The 19,506-nt window shown below is 43.3% G+C and overlaps 1 protein-coding gene across 1 annotated transcript; it reads left to right on the top strand.

The window, feature by feature from the left end:
* Positions 1-7,136: 7,136 nt before the first annotated feature.
* Positions 7,137-7,673, top strand: LOC128869938 (uncharacterized). Its single transcript, XM_054112536.1, has one exon. It carries the CDS (start codon positions 7,137-7,139, stop codon positions 7,671-7,673), a length of 537 nt encoding a protein of 178 aa, XP_053968511.1.
* Positions 7,674-19,506: the final 11,833 nt, after the last annotated feature.

Raw genomic sequence — 19,506 nt, 5'->3', positions numbered from 1 at the left:
CGTATTTGCGTACTGAAGTTGGTAACACGGTGAACTGTTCATTGCTGGCTTTGAAGACAAGGGTCACGCCATTTAAGCCCATTTAAATACCGAGGTTGCAGTTAATGGCAGCAGTTCTGAGTCTGCGGTTGACAATTTTTATAGGCAAGCAACTTTCGGTTCAGATAAGCCGTAGAATTTTTTGGATAGATTCGAAAAACGTTTTATGCTGGGTGCGCTCAGATACAAGAAAATTTCGCCAATTTGGGTATTGGCGAAATTCGTGAGGGTTCCAGCGCTAAAGAGTGGAGGTTGTTGCCATCTTCTGAAAACATCGCTGATGAGAGCACAACATGGTCCGACGTTCGCAATTTTGACGACAATGCGCGCTGGTTTCGAGGGCCAAAGTTCGTAATCCAGCCCGAATCTAGTTTCCTATGGGGGAGCTAGTGAACATAACATCAGAGCTGCTTCACATAAGTACAAATACACCATTGTCTCCTACCCTGTCAGTAATTTCTCCAGACGAACAAAGGCTTAGCACATGGGAGAGTCTGCATTCACACAACAAATTGTTTTGCGTTCCCTGCGCCGGATCTTGAAGTTTACGCCACATTCGCTGCTAAAACTTTTCAAATTGCGCGATATTGAAGCAGCGGAGCAAATTCTTGGGATTCTGGGAGTGAAGGGTCGAATCGAATTCTTGATAATTGATTTTTATCATAGAAAATTTCACCACCATCATAATGAGATTACTGTTAATGAGATGTGCCAGCGATACTGCGTCGGCGCTTTGCGGACGATGGTAAAAGAGTGCGCCAAAAGATGCCAAATGTGTCGCAATCGTAGAGCTAAGCCGCAACCACCACAAGTGGGAAGTCTGCCTGTAGAACGACTGTCACCATTTACAAGGCCATTCACGTTTACAGGATTGGACTATTTTGGCCCCATCGACTTAGCTGTTGGGCGACGGCATGAAAAGCGCTGAGGTGTATTATTTACGTGCCTGAGATCGTGCCGTCGTTGTCGATGGAGACATTCCTGCTAACGTTGAGGCAGTTCGAGTGCCGCAGAGGAGTCCCGAAGCGCATTGTGTCAGACAACGGCACAAATTTTCGTGGCGCTATCCGAGCACTTATCAACGAGATAGAAAGAGTGTCATCCGATGACCTAGAGAGAAGACATACCCAAAGTGTGGCCCTTTATTCCGCCTTCAGCTCCTCACATGGGTGGGACATGGGAGCGAATGATACAGTCAACAAAATCTATTTTAATGGTAATTACGCGCGAAGCAATACTACGTCAAGAAGTTCTAAGGGATACTCTAGCTGACATTGAAAATATTCTTAATTCAAGACCTCTGACATACGTGCCCTTGGATACTGCAGACGACGAAGCACTTACGCCCAATCACTTTATGTTAGGAAACTCAAGCGGAATTCGCAAATCAGGTAGTGATGACGACAGTGGGTCATCTCTCCGTCGATGTTTTCGAATTTCAAACAAGCTAGCTAACCAGTTCTGGAAACGTTGGATCCAAGAATATCTCCCTTGTCTTACCAGACGCTCTAAGTGGTTCCACCCGCCAAAAGGAATACTTATAATTACATAGATCTCCTTCGTGGAAAAGACGGAGAGGCTCGTAGCGCTGTAGTGAAACTAGCAAACGGTCTATGCACCGGACCCGTAATTAAATTAGCAAAACTCGATGTTACTAGTCACAATTGAATTGGTAAATTTCATACTAGAATTGGTAGGAAATTTACGAGAGGGGGTATGTTGCGAAAAGTGGCAATGGCAACCCATCGCATTCTTCTATTTGTCATTACCTTATTCGCAATTACAAGTGTCAAATTTATTCTATTGCATTTTATTTCGCGGCCGCCGTAGCCGAATGGGTTGGTGCGTGATTACCATTCGGAATTCACAGAGAGGTCGTTGGTTCGAATCTCGGTGAAAGCAAAATTAATAAAAACATTTTTCTAATAGCGGTCGCCCCTCGGCAGGCAATGGAAAACCTCCGAGTGTATTTCTGCCATGAAAAAGCTCCTCATAAAAATATCTGCCGTTCGGAGTCGGCTTGAAACTGTACAACATCAAGACGCACACCACAAATAGGAGGAGGAGTTCGGCCAAACACCTAACAGAAGTGTACGCGCCAATTATTTATTTTATTTTTTTTATTTTATTTCGCGATTGTTCAAGAACGCACAGGCGCCGCAAATAAAATAAAATGTAATTTTTTTATAATCTTTGTACATTAGAAATTTTAAAACTTGTAACAATTGTATTATATAAAGATTTCAGCTATTAATCGAAAGGAAGATTCAAATATTGTTTTAATTGCGGGCCGCCAATTGCCGGGACAACACATATGTTTATCTTTTGTTATTCTTAAAATACATATATGTCTATCTTTTTTTCTTAAAATATGTTTATCTTTTGTTATTCTTAAAATACATATGTATATTTACTTAACTATTTTTATTTATTATTTGTGAATGAAATCATTCCTTAACTGGGTCAAACTAATTTCATAATTTTTACCATTTCGCATATTTGTCCTTATAAATCGATACCCATATATTTATATATGATACGTGCATTCGAAATATCGTCATTCTTATGGGAATGTGGAAAAACAAACGCATATACAAAAAAGCATTTACTATTCCCTGCGACAATATTTCCCTATCCCTAATCCATGCATACATATGCACGTACATATAGGTTAGGTTAGGTTGCCTGGCTGGCTGAAAGCCATCACATAGACCTATTGATGGAGCTAGACCCTTACGTTTCTTTGTAGTAGACATCATGTAGTACGGCTGCGTCTTTTGCGAATCTAAGTAAACTTTGGAGCACTATCCCCTAGAGGTTTCCTATATTTTCATATTGTAAAGCTCCTAAGCATTTTTCCAGCTAATACAGGGCAGGAACATAGAAGGTGTTCTAGCGTTTCCTTATCTTCTAGTTCATTGGAAAACCTGCAGCTATCGTTGTTAGTAATTCGTTGTAAGCGTGCGCCGCTAGCAAATTGTGGCCTGGCAGCATACCTACTATAGTTCTGCTTTCTTTTCTGGATAGAGCTAGTACGAATCGGACGTATTTATCTGCACTCTGTGTACACATGATCTTCGCGGTTTTGCAAGTGGCTAGATTGTTCCACCTCCTATACATCCGTATTTTCATGTCCGCACCGATGTCTTTGTATACCGTATTTAAAGGTTTCAGTATGTCGTTTTCTTGATCGGATTGTCTGTAAACAGCGCTCTTGGCAATCTCATCTACAATTTCGTTTTGTGCAATGCCCTTATGTTAGGGTACCCAGTAGATACGCAAACGTCTGTCTGCGGCTAATCCCTCTATGGCTTCCCTGCTTCTTAGAACATTTTAAGATGAAATTTCATATGAGTCTATTGCTTTTATCCCAGCTTGGCTGTCAACGTATATATTTATTTTGGAGTTGCTTGATGTCTTTGCGAATGCTATTTCCGCGGCCTTACTTACAGGAAAGACTTCTGCTTGAAAGATACTACATTGGTCAGGAAGCTTAAGTGGCTGCTTGACGCCTAGCTCTGCGCAATAGATCCCTTCCCCTACTCCGTCTATCATTTTCGAGCCATCAGTAAATATTTTAAGAGTATTTGGGTTAGGTTTCATTCCGTTTTTCCACCCCTCTTCTTCTATTGTTGTTCGGAATTTCTTCACCCAATTGCATTTCGGAGTCATATAGTCCATTTGGACCCCATAAGTCCGCTGAGTCTTACGGCGGACTTAGCTGCAAGGCATTCCGCCGCAATATCAATCGGTGACAAGTTGAGTATTCTTTCAAGCGCTGCCGTTGGAGTAGTTCTTAATGCACCTGTTGTGCAGAGTGTACCAAGACGTTGAATACTTTCCATAGGCTTTTTATATGTTGGTTTCCTTAGCGCAGTCCACCGCACCAGAGCGCCGTATAGTAATATTTGCTTTACTATAGCTGAGTAGCACCATCACATTATAGCAGGAGATAGACCCCATGTAACTCCCATCATTTTTTTACATGCGTATAGTGTGTTGCTGGCCTTTAGGGTATCTTGCACCTTCTAGTAAAAAGTATCACATCCGTTTTATCAGCATTTATCCCTAAGCCTGTCTGTGTTGTCCATTGGTGCACTGCTGCGAGAGTATTATTCATTATGTCACTCACGGTGTTTAAGTATTTGCTTGTCACTACTATGGCTATGTCACCTGCATTTTTTAAGAGCTATAGGAAGTTTCAAAAAAACCACACCGCGACTGCGCTTCAAATGCTCCATCCGCTTAGTCCAATTTTGGCATACTCTTTCCAATGTTTCGGCCGGTATCTCACATATAAATAGTAAATGCTTTAATGTTGTCTTCCAATGCGTTAATTGAAGCAGGCTTGTCTGAATAGACATGAGCTTTAACATAGCCCCACAAAAACTAATCTAAAGGCGTTATATCGCACGATCTGGGTGGCCAGTTGACAGGTCCCGAACGTGAAATAAAATGTTCACCGAACTCGCCTCTCAACAAGTCCATTGTTACGCGTGCTGTGTGGCATGTGGCACCGTCTTGCTGAAACCACATGTCATGCAAGTCAAGCTCTTGCATTTCGGGCAAAAAAAAGTTGGATACCATTTCAGGGTAGCGCTAACCATTCACAGTTACGTTACGATTCGCAGCATCTTTGAAGAAGTACGGTCCAATGATACCTCCAGCCCGTACATCGCACCAAACTGTGACCTTTTCTGGATACATTGGTAGCTCTTGGAATTCTTCTGGCTGATCTTCACTCCAAAATCGTCAATTCTGCTTATTTACGTACACATTGATCCAAAAATGAGCAAAAATGAGTATGGAAGAAGCGCGCGATAAACTTTCTTAACAGAACACGCATTTTTATAATAAAATTCAATGATTTGCAAGCGTTGTTCGTTTGAAAGACAATTCATGATTAAATTATAGACCACACTGAAGATGTTTGACAGTGAAACGAAACACGAAACGTGCGTCAGCTGTTTAAACCAACTGTTTAAAAAGATAATAGCTGAAAAATCGACCGTTAGTTTCGATGCCGTACCTTAAAATTTCTTTAGTAACTCATAAACAGCGAGAAGCCAAAGAAGTGGCGATAGAACACCACCCTGTGGCGTACCCTCGCATGCTACTGTAGTGAGTTTAGCTTCGTTCCATTCCGCCCTTATTATTCTTCAACCTAACAGGTTCTTTATCCATGAACAAACAGCGGGTTCTGTATTCGTTATATTTAAGCCCCCTAAGAGAAGCTCTCGACACGTTGTTGAATGCACCACTTATGTCTAGAAATACTCCTAAAGAATATTCCTTGTACTCTAGAGCTTTCTCTATATTTACCACTAGTGAGTGTAACGCAGTCTCTGTGGATCTGCCTTTAGTATATGCGTGTTGTGCCTTAGACATGAAGTCTGACATCCTATTTGCTCTGATGTGTGCGTCAAGGATTTTGTCAAGCGTTTTTAGAAGAAATGAGGTCAAACTTATGGGCCTATAATCCTTTGAGAGTATCGGGTTGTTCTCGTCCGCTTTTGGTATAAATACAACCCTTGCTTCTCTCCAGATAACAGGTATATAGTCAAGCCTCAGACATCCTGTGTATATCGCTTTTAGCCATGGTAGGGTAGAAGGGGGAGGCTTCGACAGGTTAAGGAACAATACTGTTTTTAGAGAAACTGGAGTACGAAGCAGTTATTTTCTTTCATAATTATTGATTTTAGGCATGTTTGTGCCACTCTCAATTTGTCGTTACTTTTCTTATTTAATTTTTGTTCAACCTTTTAATCAAAAAACTATCACGGGAATATTTGACGAAACCTCCCACTTTCAGGGAGGCTTCGTCAGGCTTATGGGAGCCTTCGACAGCGAAGGGGAGGCTTCGACACTTATAAAACATATAAGTAAAATATGAATTTTAAGTGGAATTAAAAATTTCAAACGAGTTTGCATATTATGTGTTTTATATTTCAATTCAAAAATGCATCTTATCCACTAGCACTACTTATAACATTTAATTCAATGCAATTCACTCATTTCAATTCATAAATACATTTTATCCATTAAAATTACTTATAACATTACATACTTTAACGCACATCTAAATTCGAAAAGTCGCAGTCAAAAATAAATTTGCTGTGCGCCCGTGAAGTTCCTGGGGGATGTTCAGGTGTTGGCAAAGTACGCAATATGTCCTGCTTTGAAACCAAGCTTTTGTCTTCAATAAGGGGTTCATAAAATAGTTGTGTTTTGAGCTGCCGTCTAAAAAATTTGACTATGCACGTAGTAATTCCCACTTCTACAACTACACCAATGTAAAAGAAATCGGCTTTGTCTGTAAATTTAACCAGTACAAATTTGTTTTCCTCAATTTGCATTTCGTTCTCTACACATGGTTGCTCCTTCATAGGATCTTTGCCCTGAATATGAATTTCTTTAGCAACCTCCAATGCCGTTTCCTAATTGCTGAGATCTTCACCAAAGTCAAATGAGTTATCAGAATCAGCCAAGCTATAGGAAGTGTTTTCACTAGATGGAGACGACCTCTGGTGAGGTAATCAAGGAGGCCTCTGGAAAGGTCTCCTTGGGGGCCTCTGGTAAGGCCGCCAAGGTGACCCCTGGCAATGATGCCCCGGTGACCACTGCGAGGGTCACCAAAAAGAAAAAGAACAAGAAGTCGTCCGGTACCTTACTCAAAGCGCGCTACCTGAGGGCGAAATTCATTCTGGCAAAGATTGCCAAGAATGAACAAGCCGGTAAAGCGCACGAGCGGGACGCTGAGGACCGTGTGAAGTACGAGGCCGCGATCAGAGAGTACGAGCCAGCCACAACAACAACCACAACAACAGCCAAAACCGGCACGGAGCTCGGCTAAACGCAACCGCTCACAGGATGTGAGTGAACGCGTAGCCAAAAGGAGCAAATACTCCTCAACCCAGGGGGCTGGGGGCCCTTCAACCAGTGCGGCAGGCGCGGCCTCGAGGGCGGCTTACAGTGAGGTGGCCAGAGATCATCTCCAAGTTGCCCTCGTGGACGCAAAAACCAACAGTGGAAGAGCGGTGTTACCCCTTTGGGATGCCATTGAGGGACGGCTATCGGGCATGGTCGTCAGACACCTCATGGACAAAAAAGGGCCAGCTCCGCTCTTTGACTCGGGTGAAATCTGTCGAGGCTGTAGGGTGATAAAATGTGCCAATCAGTACTCGAAGGAGTTTCTGGAGAAGAGCCTTGCTACGGCTAGCAACGCCTGGGAAGGGCTTTCGCTAAAGCTCATCCCTGCCTCAGAAATTCCCAGGCGACCACGAGCCAGAATCTGGTTGCCGAAAATGGAGCTGGACAGTTCGGAAATTGTCCCGTGTCTCAAGCTACAGAATCCTGAGGTTCCTATGGATGACTGGTCTGTCATCAAAGTAGAAGAACCTCAGCAGCATAGCTCAGCCATATTACTGCTGATCAACAACGAGTCGCTGGAGGCACTCGAAAAACAGCAGTTTAAACTTCGCTTTGACCTCAGGTTGGCCAAAGTGAAGGTCTTCCCCGCCTCTGTCGCCCTGGACGATGACTTGGATAAATTGGGGGATGACACCAAGAAGCTGCTCGACGATCTACGGCTGTCTGGGACGGACGCAGACTCTGAACTGGGGGAGCAGTCGTAAAAAGGTAAGTAACACTTTTGAACAGGTTGTTAAAAGTATTACAAATTAACCTTCGTCATTCCAAACTAGCCACAGATAACCTACGAGTCACCCTCCGGGAGGAGGACATCGATGTCTGCCTGATTCAGGAGCCATGGATCTGGCAGCATAAAATCATGGGACTGAGGGACAGATTCTATGACCTTTTTATGTCCAAACTGATGGTAAGCCAAGGCCCTGTATCCTAGTAAGGAACACAATTAATGCCTTTTTGCTGTCTAATTTCAGTTCACCGGATGTGACTGCGGTCAGGGTGGAACCATCCAGTGGCAGTTGCTTCTGCTTGGTGTCTGCCTACATGGCCCATTACAGATCGGCGCCTCCTGAGGAGTTGCAACATCTAGTGGATACTCTCCAGCCCAAGAAGGAGAACATCCTGATCGGATGCGATGCGAATGCCAGACACACCATCTGGGGCAGCAGCGAGATCAATGAACGGGGTGAGTCTCTGTTTGATTTTATACTAAGCCGTAATTTACTTATCTGGAACAAGGGCAACTCCCCAACTTTTGTCTTCCCGGCATCGGGAACATCAAGTGGTTGGGAGGAAGTTCTTGATATCTCTCTTTCTACTAACTCATCTGCTGTTAGGGTTGAAAATTGGACGGTCTCCCAGAGGAACTCGTTTTCGGACCACAGGTTGATCCTCTACGAAATCGTTTTCGTTCGGGAGACCTTGCTACCCCGCAGGAACCCTAAACGAACAGACTGGTCTCTTTTCCACAAGGTTTTCTGAAAGAAGCTGAATAGGAGTAAGTTCTTGACTTCCACTAAGGAACAACTGGACACGCAAGTTAGACACCTAGAAGGGTCCTATCAGACTGCCTTCAAAGTGGCCTGTCCAGTGTCCCTTAGCAAGAAAGACTTTCCTCCCTGGTGGAGCAAGACGCTGACCGACTTGAAAGAGAAGGTTAGGAGAGTCTTCAACAAATGTTACCAAATAAGAAACTTTCAAGATTACCGGGAAATCTTGAAAGCTTATAAGAAAGCCATTAGAGATGCGAAGCGCAACTCTTGGAAAGAGTACTGCGAATCCATCGAATCCGTAAGAGATTCGGCCAGACTCAGCAGGGTCCTATCCAAGGACCACTCCTGTAAAACTCTTGTCAAAAGAGAGAACGGGGAGTGGGCTGAATCTGCAGGCGAATCCTTAAAAATCCTTATTGCTGCCCATTTCCCGGAAAACTCTATTGATCCGGTCTGTAACGAAGACGCGAACCGGCAGGAGGGGTTACCTGTGATGTCCCTGACACCGGTCTTGTCCGTCAACAGAATAAACTGGGCAATCGAGAGTTTTTCCCCTTTCAAATCTCCAGGCATCGATTGTATCATGCCAGTAATGCTTCAGAAGACTAAGACCGTGGTGGTTCCCGTTCTTCAAAAGATCTTCTCGGCGTGTATCTCGCTGAACCACGTTCCTGCTAGCTGGAAGAAAACCAAAGTGGTCTTCATTCCTAAGGCAGGAAGGAGGGGCCACGTCCTGGCCAAGGACTTCAGACCTATAAGTCTTACCTCCTTTATTCTCAAGGTGTTTGAAAGAGTGATCGACTGTCACATCCGAGAGCACTGTGAAACCAGACTTTCTCCAGCCCAACACGCTTACCTGAAAGGGAAATCTACCGAGTCAGCCTTACATGAGGTAGTAGGGACTGTAGAGAAATCTCTGGAGGGGAAACAATTCACTTTGGCGGCCTTTATAGACATAGAGGGCGCCTTTAATAATATTACGGAGGAGTCAATTGTCACGGCTCTAAACAGGCTAGGGGTGGAAAGACCTATCTACCGCTGGATCTCGTCCCTGCTTGGTAGTAGGGAAATAAATGCGGTGGCAGGAGGGGCAAGAATCACCAGATTCGTACATAGGGGCACAACGCAGGGCGGCGTCCTCTCGCCTCTCCTTTGGCTAGTAGCTGTAGATGAAGCCTTAACTCGCTTAAACAGGGGGGGGGGGGGGGTAAAGGTGGTAGCATATGCCGATGACTTGGTCCTGATGGTCTCAGGTCCCTTCCCATTAGTAATGACTGAAATTCTGGAAGGAGCACTGGCTACACTCAGCAGATGTGCCACCAGTAGCGGTCTCAGAGTCAACTCTGACAAAACAGAGTTGATGCTATTCACCAGAAAATACAAGCCTCCACCTTTTAAGCTTCCTAGACTTAACAACCAGTGTCTTACACTTTCATCGGAAGTCAAGTATCTTGGTGTAATACTTGACCCCAAGCTCCACTGGAAGCCGCACATAGAAAATCGAGTTAAGAAGGCTAATATAGCCTTCTACGCCTGTAAATCTATGTTCGGCAAAAAATGGGGCCTCAAGCCACGTGTCGTACTCTGGATGTACAACTTAGTGGTTCTGCCAATTTTGACATACGGTTGCCTAGTTTGGTGGGTAGCTCTTCAGAAGGGCTACAACTTCACTAAATTAGAGAGAGTGCAGAGAACTGCATGTGTAGGCATCACTGGTGCCTGTAGGACATGTCCCACCGCTGCGCTCAACGTTATTCTCCACTTAATTCCTGTGGATCTGCAGGTTAAGTCCATTGCTGCTCAGAGTGCTATTAGACTGAAGGAGTTTGGCCTTTGGAGACAACTCCCTGTAGGGCATAGCAGCATCTTGAAGCAGATCTCCCCTTCCTTCTCTGATATTCGCACCGACCTCTCCATCCGCAAACTGTGCTTTGGGGGTTGTGCTAGGGCTATCTTTCCGAGCAGGCAAGATTGGAAAGAGGGGAGAGTTGTTGCGGATATAGATGCCTCTGTTTTCACTGACGGATCCAAAATGGGGTCTGGAGTGGGAGCGGGGGTCTACTCCAAATCAGCCAGCATTTCGGTCTCCTATAAACTGCCGGAGACAAGCAGCGTCTTTCAAGCAGAGGTCTTCGCGATCCTGCAGGCATGCAAAATGCTTCGGGATCGCTGCTGGGAGGGAGACATTAAAATTTTTTCCGATAGCCAAGCTGCAATCAAGGCACTGTCGTCGCCGAATTGCAGCTCTCTTCTCGTGAACTCCTGTAAGGAGGAACTTAAACGCCTCGAACGTGCAGGAAACATTTCCCTCATCTGGGTTCCTGGGCACAGGAATATAGAGGGAAATGAAATTGCCGATGAGCTTGCCAGGAAGGGGGCGGCAGAACCAAATCCAGCTGCCCTCTTCTCAGACATCGGCATCCCCTTGGCCGTCGTTAAAGGGAAACTACACAACTTCTTTCTAAGAAAGGCGCAAGACAGATAGAGGTCTGTCTCATCGTGTGCCATTTCAAAAGCACTATGGCCTCAATATGACATAAACAGAACGCTTAAGGTGATGGGAGCTCCCCGCCATTCAATTTCCAAACTCATTGCGGTGATCACTGGCCACTGGGTGATCGGCACTCACGCGGAGAAGCTTGGAATTCCGTACAACCCCCATTGCAGAAGCTGTGGGGATCCTGCAGAGAAAGAGACTGTGGAACACTTTCTCTGCAGATGTCCGGCCTTGGCGGCTAGGCGCTTGAGATTCCTCAGCGTCCCCTTTGGGGATGACCTGATGAAATTCTCCAGCCTAGATCCCTTTTCTCTCCTCCGCTACATCAACAGCACTGGATGGCTGTAGACGGGCTTATCTCCTCCCTTAATCCTTTCACAGGTAGTAGTCCACTTTATGGTATCAAAACGGCACGTAAGTGCTACTTGTAGTGTACCTGGGTACTCTTGCCATCTTACCTACCTACCTACCTAGATGGTAAGGAACTTATTCTTCGGTGTTTCTTAGTTTTTGGATTTCGCAGTGTTTTGACTTTCTTACACAACTTTAGTTTTGGTAACTTAAATTTATCAATGCTTTGCTGTTTCAATTTCTCTAAGCGTAACTTTTCTGGAGGATCCGTATAAATTCTCGACTTTCCTTGGTTTTTGGGTAAGGTTTTCTTCTTCCTCAATACGGGAATTGGACGGATAACTTCTGGAGAAAAACAAATCGGTTCAGATGACGGCCTCTGAATATTCTCGGACGACAAGCATTCGACTTGGTGAGTTTCGGCGGCACTATCAGAGTTTAATTCGATTTCGGAGTGGGAAAAGTCTGACTGAGGAAAGATTAATGAATTGTAGGGAAATATCCCAGCGGCTGAAAATCTTTTTACAATGTTTTCGGGAGAAAAAGCTCTCAAAAATGGATTTTTTGTAAGCTCTGCGATATGTGAAATGTATATTTTCTTTCCAGGATTATTTACCATAAAATCGTTAAAGGATTGTTTACAATATTTTTTGAAAGGTCCAAAAACTGATACATCCAGTGGTTGAAGTTTATGTGAGGTATGTGGTGGAAAAGAAACTAGACATATTCCGTTATCGCGACTATAAATGATGCTGTCTAGGCTGCAGTGCGAAACATGATTGTCCATTAAAAGCAGTATAGGATCGTCGATAGTGCAGCGAGCGTAACCTCTAATATGGATAAGCACATCTACGAAGAGCTCTGAGTTCATCCATCCATTCTTCGATAAAAGTGCTTTTGACCCTGGCACTGATCCATTAAGAAAATGCGGGTTCATTCGCTTCCGGGGGAAAACGTAAATCGGTGGAATATGGTTACCAGACCCGCTGACAATCCCTACCATAGGTATTAAAGTTCCCCGCTCTGCGGATGCGACTTGAGACACCGTTCGCTTTCCCTTCTCAGCAATAACCTAAGAATTTTTATATATGTACTGACATTAGGTGTATTTGTATTTGAAACACAAAAAAAAAGCAATGCTTACTTTAGGAGAATCTAACACAGTAGTTATTCCAGTCTCATCTACGTTGTATATACGATCAGAAGTAAAGTTGTGTGATTCGTATACTTTTTTTAAGTTTGAAAAAAATATTGAAACCGCTTCCTCGGAAAATCCAGAAATGCGCAATATGCTAGTGTTTTCAGGTTTTCGTAGACTTATATCATTATTTCTATGCATGAAACACTTCAGCCAATCTACCCCAGCTCTCTTTTCTTTGTCCCAGTTTGCTGGATGTTTTATTTTGTATCTAGACACGAATTCGTAAACGAATCGTCTAGCTAAGTCGTAAGTTAGTCCGTGATGAACATTTGAACATTTTTTAAAATCTCTTCCTTGTGATGCCGTAAGAACTTGGTTCAACGAAAATTTGGATTGAAAATCTTTTAAAGCTCCCATATTTGTTTTCTGCTTTAATAATCGGGATATAAGAGTTGTCCGCTTTATTCCATATTTGCGAGCAGCACTTGAAGGGGTTCCTTTCTTTTTCTTAACATCCTCCAGGGCTTTTTCCATATTATCCTCGTCGATCACTCTGTCAGGACACTTCCTTTTATATACATTCGACATCTTGGTAGCTGCAAAATATTATTTACTGAGTAAAATAGGACAGAAGGGAGGCTTCGAAAATTTGTCGAAACCTCCCAAAAAACGTTGTCGAATCCTCCCTCGTGCACTTGTTTCAAGTTTCCGCTTAAAACTCTATTTGCTTATGTTTCTTAAAACATCATCAAAAACACCAAATCACACTTCTAATATAATATTGTTTGGCAAAAAAACGAAACCTATACGTCGTAATTTGCACTTTTTACACACTAATCCTTGCACGCACTATTTACATGTACACTTACCAAAAATAAAAAAAATGATCTATTCATCACCGCGTTCAAGCAATCACTGATCAATTCATACGCAAGCATCGAATTCAACTTCGTCGTTGTTCATTCTTGAAGTGAAAGAAATAGCAGTTATAATGCGAGCCAAATTTGAAAATGTCGAAGCCTCCCTCATGTCGAAGCCTCCCCCTTCTACCCTACCAGAGGATTGCTCATCTTTTGGAGAATGGGTGGAAAAATTCCGTCTATGCCTGGTGATTTAAATGGGTCAAACGTGTTTAATGCCACTCTATTTTTTGGATAGTAATAAACTCTTCCATGATGTTTACTACATTATCTCTCAAGGGATCGTGATCTGAGTAGTCTATGCATCCTGGAAAATGCGTAATGACTAGATCTTGTAGTGATTCTTCACAACTATCAGTCCAGTCTCCGTTAGTTCTACGAATTAAATTAGGCGTGGTGGAGTGTTTCGATAACAGTTTCCTGAGCCTAGCCGGTTCGTTTGTACTTTCTATACTGCCACAGACGTCTTTCCATGATTTTCTTTTGGCCCTACGTATCTCTTTCTTATATGTTCGTCGTAAATCGTTATATTCCTCCCAGTAGGATTCATTGTCGGCTGCCCGTGCCAACTTATAGAATTCTAATACACTTCGCATTTTTGATACCACCAAGGTGGCTTTGATCTGCGTTTTAAGCGTAGGGGAGTGCATGCTGCGTGATATGCTTTATTAAGTGTCCTTGTTATCGTTCTAACACTCTCTTCCAGTTCAACACAAGAGCTGAACCTGCGAGGTCTCAATGGTTTTTACATTACCAATTTCCTAAACAGATCCCAGTTTGTATATCTAGGATTTTTGACGGTATTGTTCTTTAGCTTGGGCGTGAATGTTATTCTAAATTGTATGTATCTGTGGTTGGAGAAAGAAGGCGTTAATATCACTCTCCAATCTTCCATCATCGTAAGGTTATTCGTAAAGGTTAAGTCTAGAACATTTCTCACCCAAGAAGCAAAGCTTTATTTATTCTTGCAGTCCTAGATTGTCACCACTCTCAGGCCATCTGTGGAGATATTGGTATTAAAGTAGGAACATACCCTTTTCTTAACGAGTCTACTATGCCGATATCCTTCTCCACCTCCCCAGTTTCCAGCTTTTTTTGATTAGTGTCTGTTGGGCGGCGTTTTTTGAGGCGAAGGTACACGCTACCAATACCCCACGCCATTTTCCCATACCTTGCATATAAGATGTCCTCCTCTGTTTTATTAAATTGGATGATGTATTTTTGGCCTTCATCCGCACTTGCTGATTTAGCCATCTTCAACACCTTCCAATCATGCGTAGGAACATCCGTATTTTGTCGTGGTTGGAGTTTTAAGGCATAATTTGGATTAACCGTGCGCGGTATCAGCACCTTAGCTTTCGGTTTCGTTGGTATGCAACTCCGATCCACGCTTTCCAGAGATGCCCTTCCCATAGGCCTAGAAGTTTTTTCACCGCTTCCTTAACCCATATGAGAGTGGGATCGTCTTTACATTTTATTATCTTGATACCGCTGAACCAACCTGCTCCATCAAATATAGGCATTGTTGCGCTCGGATCAGCGTCAATTTTTGCGAACAGAGCATCTAGTTTCAACTCAACAACCTTCCATTGCTCTTGCGTTATTCGTCCCAACGGATTACTGCAATCAGTAAGCGCTACGGTCAAGTGCTTCTTGGCTACCTCACTGACTGCCGCCGCTGCTTTAGATGTGGATGGTTTTTCACCGTCTTAGCTTTACAGCGTCGCCTTTGCACCTTCTTTTTGTGTTGGGCATCTTCCCTTCGCTTTCTGTAGATCGCTGCCTCTTTAAGGCCATTTGCTCCTCTATCTTATTGGCGAATTTTGGGTTCGATGCGGCACCACCAGCACGTGTTGCAAAATATGCACGGCCTTTTCCTACTTCCTCCCTAGCCCATGTCAGTATTTCCGCTTCTGCTTGCATCAGATTGGCCATGCCACTAAGTCGGTCGCAGATCTTGACCGCTGCTTTGTATCGTGACTTAGCTTTCATCCCCTTACTTGGCTTTACTCTAGGTCTTTTCGTACTGTCCGAAATGGCACCATCGAGTTTTACCGGAGAGTTAAGTAAAGCATCTTCTTCTGCGGTATTTACGCTAGCTGTGCTTTCCAGGTCCGAGTCTACTTGAACTATGGCACCCGCACGCTGCATAGCGATTTTTTTTTAGTGTTTGTGTTGGCAGTAGCAATACAGCTACTATAACCTGCTCCCGTTATAGTAGAGGTGTGGCCGCTGGTGGTAGCAACCTCTTCTCCCACCAACGTTTGGGTTAACATCCTAACCCGTGTGTTTTCTTCGTCTATCTCCGTATGAGATATTATTTCAGGGATCTCAAACCCATAGCGTTTTATTCCCAGCCGCCAGGAACCTCATTAGCAATGATCTTTGTATTAGCCCCCCGACCACCCCTTGGGATAACATATAGAGTTAGTCAGCGCGGAGAGGAAGGAGAGGTCATACATCGATCTTAGACATCACCTGTCCACATTGCTATCAGGTAGATCTGGTTAAACCTAACCTCATGCAATGCAGTGAGTGGTGCCCATTGCCCAGTCGGTTCCCACGGAGAGGAACTAGCTACGATGATTTTCGCCAACCAGGACGTACATATAAGTCGGCATTTATGTGTATATGTATATACACCAGCACGCACTCGCCACAGCAAAAATATCACCATTTGCCAAATTCGGAACAATTCTATATTGCGAAGTTGGCAATATACATATATATATGTATGTACGTAAATATGTATATGTATGTGTATGGCCTATCTAAATGAGTATATTTTAATAAAATTTAAATAAAACAAAAAAATTGAATGTGCGGATATGCCGGTTCCAAGATTTGAACCTGGTGACAAGCATCTAGAGATTTTACAAAAGCAATGATTAAATAAGTACTAACTCAGGGAAGCAATGAAACTTTGTTGCTAACAGCGGGGTTACATATCGAACTCACACATTAACTGACTTCTAAAATATATGCTAAGGTTGCAAGACAGCATGCCATATTTTTCAATTCCTCCCTCAGTCCAAATGATGCCAATTATTGTCATACTTCGCAAAAATAAGTCTCGTACCATATTTGAGGGGAAAAACTCTACTATGATTGCAACAATCATTGAGTAAGTAATAACATAAAGTCAGAGTCTCGAACAAAAATTATTTCTACTCGAACATGCTGCGTGACTCATTTTTGCGAAGTTTAACAATAATTCGGTATCATATGGACCCATGCGTGTCTCTACACGGCGATAACAGTTGTACAAAAACTGCTTTTTGGCTCAAGTGTCAAAATAATTAATTCCAAGGCGAATTGGATTGTAAATGGTAAACTAACGGAAACAAAGCTTTGAAGCGTCTCGTTAAATTGTTCGACGTACATTTGTGTTATTAATAGCAAATATAATTAACAACTAGTATCGTTATTTACTCCTGTGCAAGAAGTTGCAGCATTCATAATAACAAAGTGCTCAATTTTGTTATTAAATGAAAATGGAGAGGAGGTAAAGCGAAATTTGCGGAGACATAGGTATACAAGTACATTTTGAATTTTTAATAATATTTTTCAGACACAAATTATACATGTGAACCATAATCTATTACATCATATGTATACATATTTTTCATATGGGTTTAACGATATTTTATAACGCAATAAAGAAATTCACACCTCGAAATTAAATATAGAAAACAAAATCTATTTAATTTTTAATCTTTAATTTATATAATATAAATAATATTTGTCGGGAATTTTTGTAGCATTCTTTAATATGGTATTCTTAAAATATAACATAATACAAAAGAAACAAATAATTTCTGTCTGAACAGTTTGGAAAAAGAATGTAATTAAAATGTCGAATTTGTAAATTTCATTTAAGCTTAAAGGTTTACAAACTACATTTGTTTTGTTCATTTCAGTTTCTTTACTTAGCACTGCTTTATTGTTACAAATTAGTGCCGGCCAGGCGTATCATATATGTAAAAAAAATTTGAAATTTGAAAAGGTCGAGCCAAGGAGCACGGAGATTTGGTGGCTCCTAAAACACTCAGGCTAAAGAGCCCATTGTATTTAAAGCTCTGGAAAGGGGGTAGATAGTCAAGGAGGGAGGGAGAAAAGTATCAGAGAAAGAGATAGGAAAGAATAGAGACAGAGATAGAGATAGTTAGTCCTGTGAGAATTTTCCAGATTCTTTGGCAAATCTGTAAATATCCTCCAGTTTTAGAGAACGAATATTACTCATTCTCATGACATCGGAACCCAATACCCGTAGTCGCGCTCTAGCAAAGGCAGGAGGACACTCACAGAGAAAGTGCTCAGTGCTATCCGCCTCCTCGAAGCATGACAGGCATACCGGGTCCTCGATGATTCCAATGGTGGTCATATCCTGTAATGATGCCGACCATCAACCGAATGTCTTTCCTTCTAAGTTTTAGTAGAAAGTTTGACATTTTTCTGTTCGGACTTGTCACAAAACACTTAGCAGTTCTGCAGCGTTCTAGACTGGACCATCGCTCTTTATGTAGATTGCCTACATAATCGTTGATCCAATTCTTGATTCTTGCGGGACTGATTCCGATTATTGGCTCTGGCCCCTGTGGGGGCACCGCTGATCCACGGTTGGCCAATTCGTCGGCAATTTCGTTTCCTTGAACACCGGAGTGTCCCGGAACCCATATAAGTACAAGCCTGTTTTGTCTTGCGACAGAATTAAGCTTCTTCTTACATTCTTGAACAATCTTTGAGGTTTGCTTCGCGTTCTCCAGGGCCTTCAATGCAGCCTGACTGTCACTGAAGACTCCAATCTGTTTCCCGCTCCCTCTCCTCTCGATTATCCATTCGGCTACTTTTAGGATGGCAAAAACTTCTGTTTGGAAAACAGTTGCAATTCCCCCCATAACATAATGATACTTATTACTATCGTTTAAGTACCATCCGGCTCCAGACCCTATTTCAGTCTTGGACACATCGGTAAAGAAAATATCCGTCAAACCTCCCTGCATGCATTCTGGATTGCTCCATTGCTCACGCAATGGAAATCTGACATCAAATTTCGAATTGGGACGTTGGGCGATGAGCAGCGAGCAGTCACTAAAGTTACTTCTCGACGCCCATTTTCCGACGAGCCCAGCACCTAGCAGCACCGGCCTGGAAAGCAGTTCAACCTGCACTCGAGACCGGGGCTGGTTGTTGGATAAGCGCCGCCTGTCTTGGGCCATTGAATCCTTTAGACCCTTCAAGTCGCCTGGTCCTGACGGCATCATTCCTGCACAACTGCAAAAATCGGTGGAGGTATCATGCCGTTGGTTGAGCCCTATCTATGCGAGCTGAGTAGCCAGGGGCTATATACCGATGTCATGGAGGGCCCTGGGGGTTGTCTTTATACCCTAGGCAGGCAAGTGCTCGCATGTCTCCCCTAAGGACTTGAGGCCAATCAGTCTCTCATCTTTTTTGCTAAAAACCCTTGAGAGACTGATTGACCTGCACATAAGAAGCGAAATTCCTCGGGGTCGGTTGTCGCATACCCAACATGCTTATTGCAAGCCAAGATCGGTGGAATCTGCCCTGCACACAATTGTGAAAGAGATTGAGGAGTCTGTTTCTCAGAAGGAGCTTGCGGTGGGCGCCTTCCTCGACATCGAGGGTGCTTTTAACAACGTCCTACCGGAGGCAATAACCAGGTCTCTGGGTAAACTGGGGGTCGAAACCGACCTTATCAGATTTATCTATAAAATGCTTAGCGACAGAACTGTCGCGGCAGAATGGGGCGGCATCTCCATTCACCGGCAGGTGAGTAGGGGCACTCCGCAAGGTGGTGTTCTCTCGCCTTTCCTCTGGGTCGTTGTTGTAAATGACTTGCTGGAGGAGCTGGTGAAAAGGGGCTGCAGGGTGGTTGCCTACGCGGATGACGTCGCATTAATCGTCAGAGGAAAATTTGTGTATACTCTGTACAACCTGATGCAGGGATATCTTAACGTAGTTGTTAGATGGGCAACGGACTGCGGCCTGTCGGTGCGGCTTGTTAAGATGGAGCTCGTCTTATTTACGAGGAAACATAAAATACCCAGATCTCAACTTCCCTCACTAGGGGGCGCTCCTCTGATGCTTTCTGACAAGGTAAAGTACCTAGGTATTATC

This window comes from Anastrepha ludens, chromosome X (genome assembly GCF_028408465.1).
Source record: "Anastrepha ludens isolate Willacy chromosome X, idAnaLude1.1, whole genome shotgun sequence".
NCBI classification, from domain to species: domain Eukaryota; kingdom Metazoa; phylum Arthropoda; class Insecta; order Diptera; family Tephritidae; genus Anastrepha; species Anastrepha ludens.
Note: the sequence above shows the minus strand (reverse complement) of the source record. Positions and strands in the feature narration are given on the sequence as shown.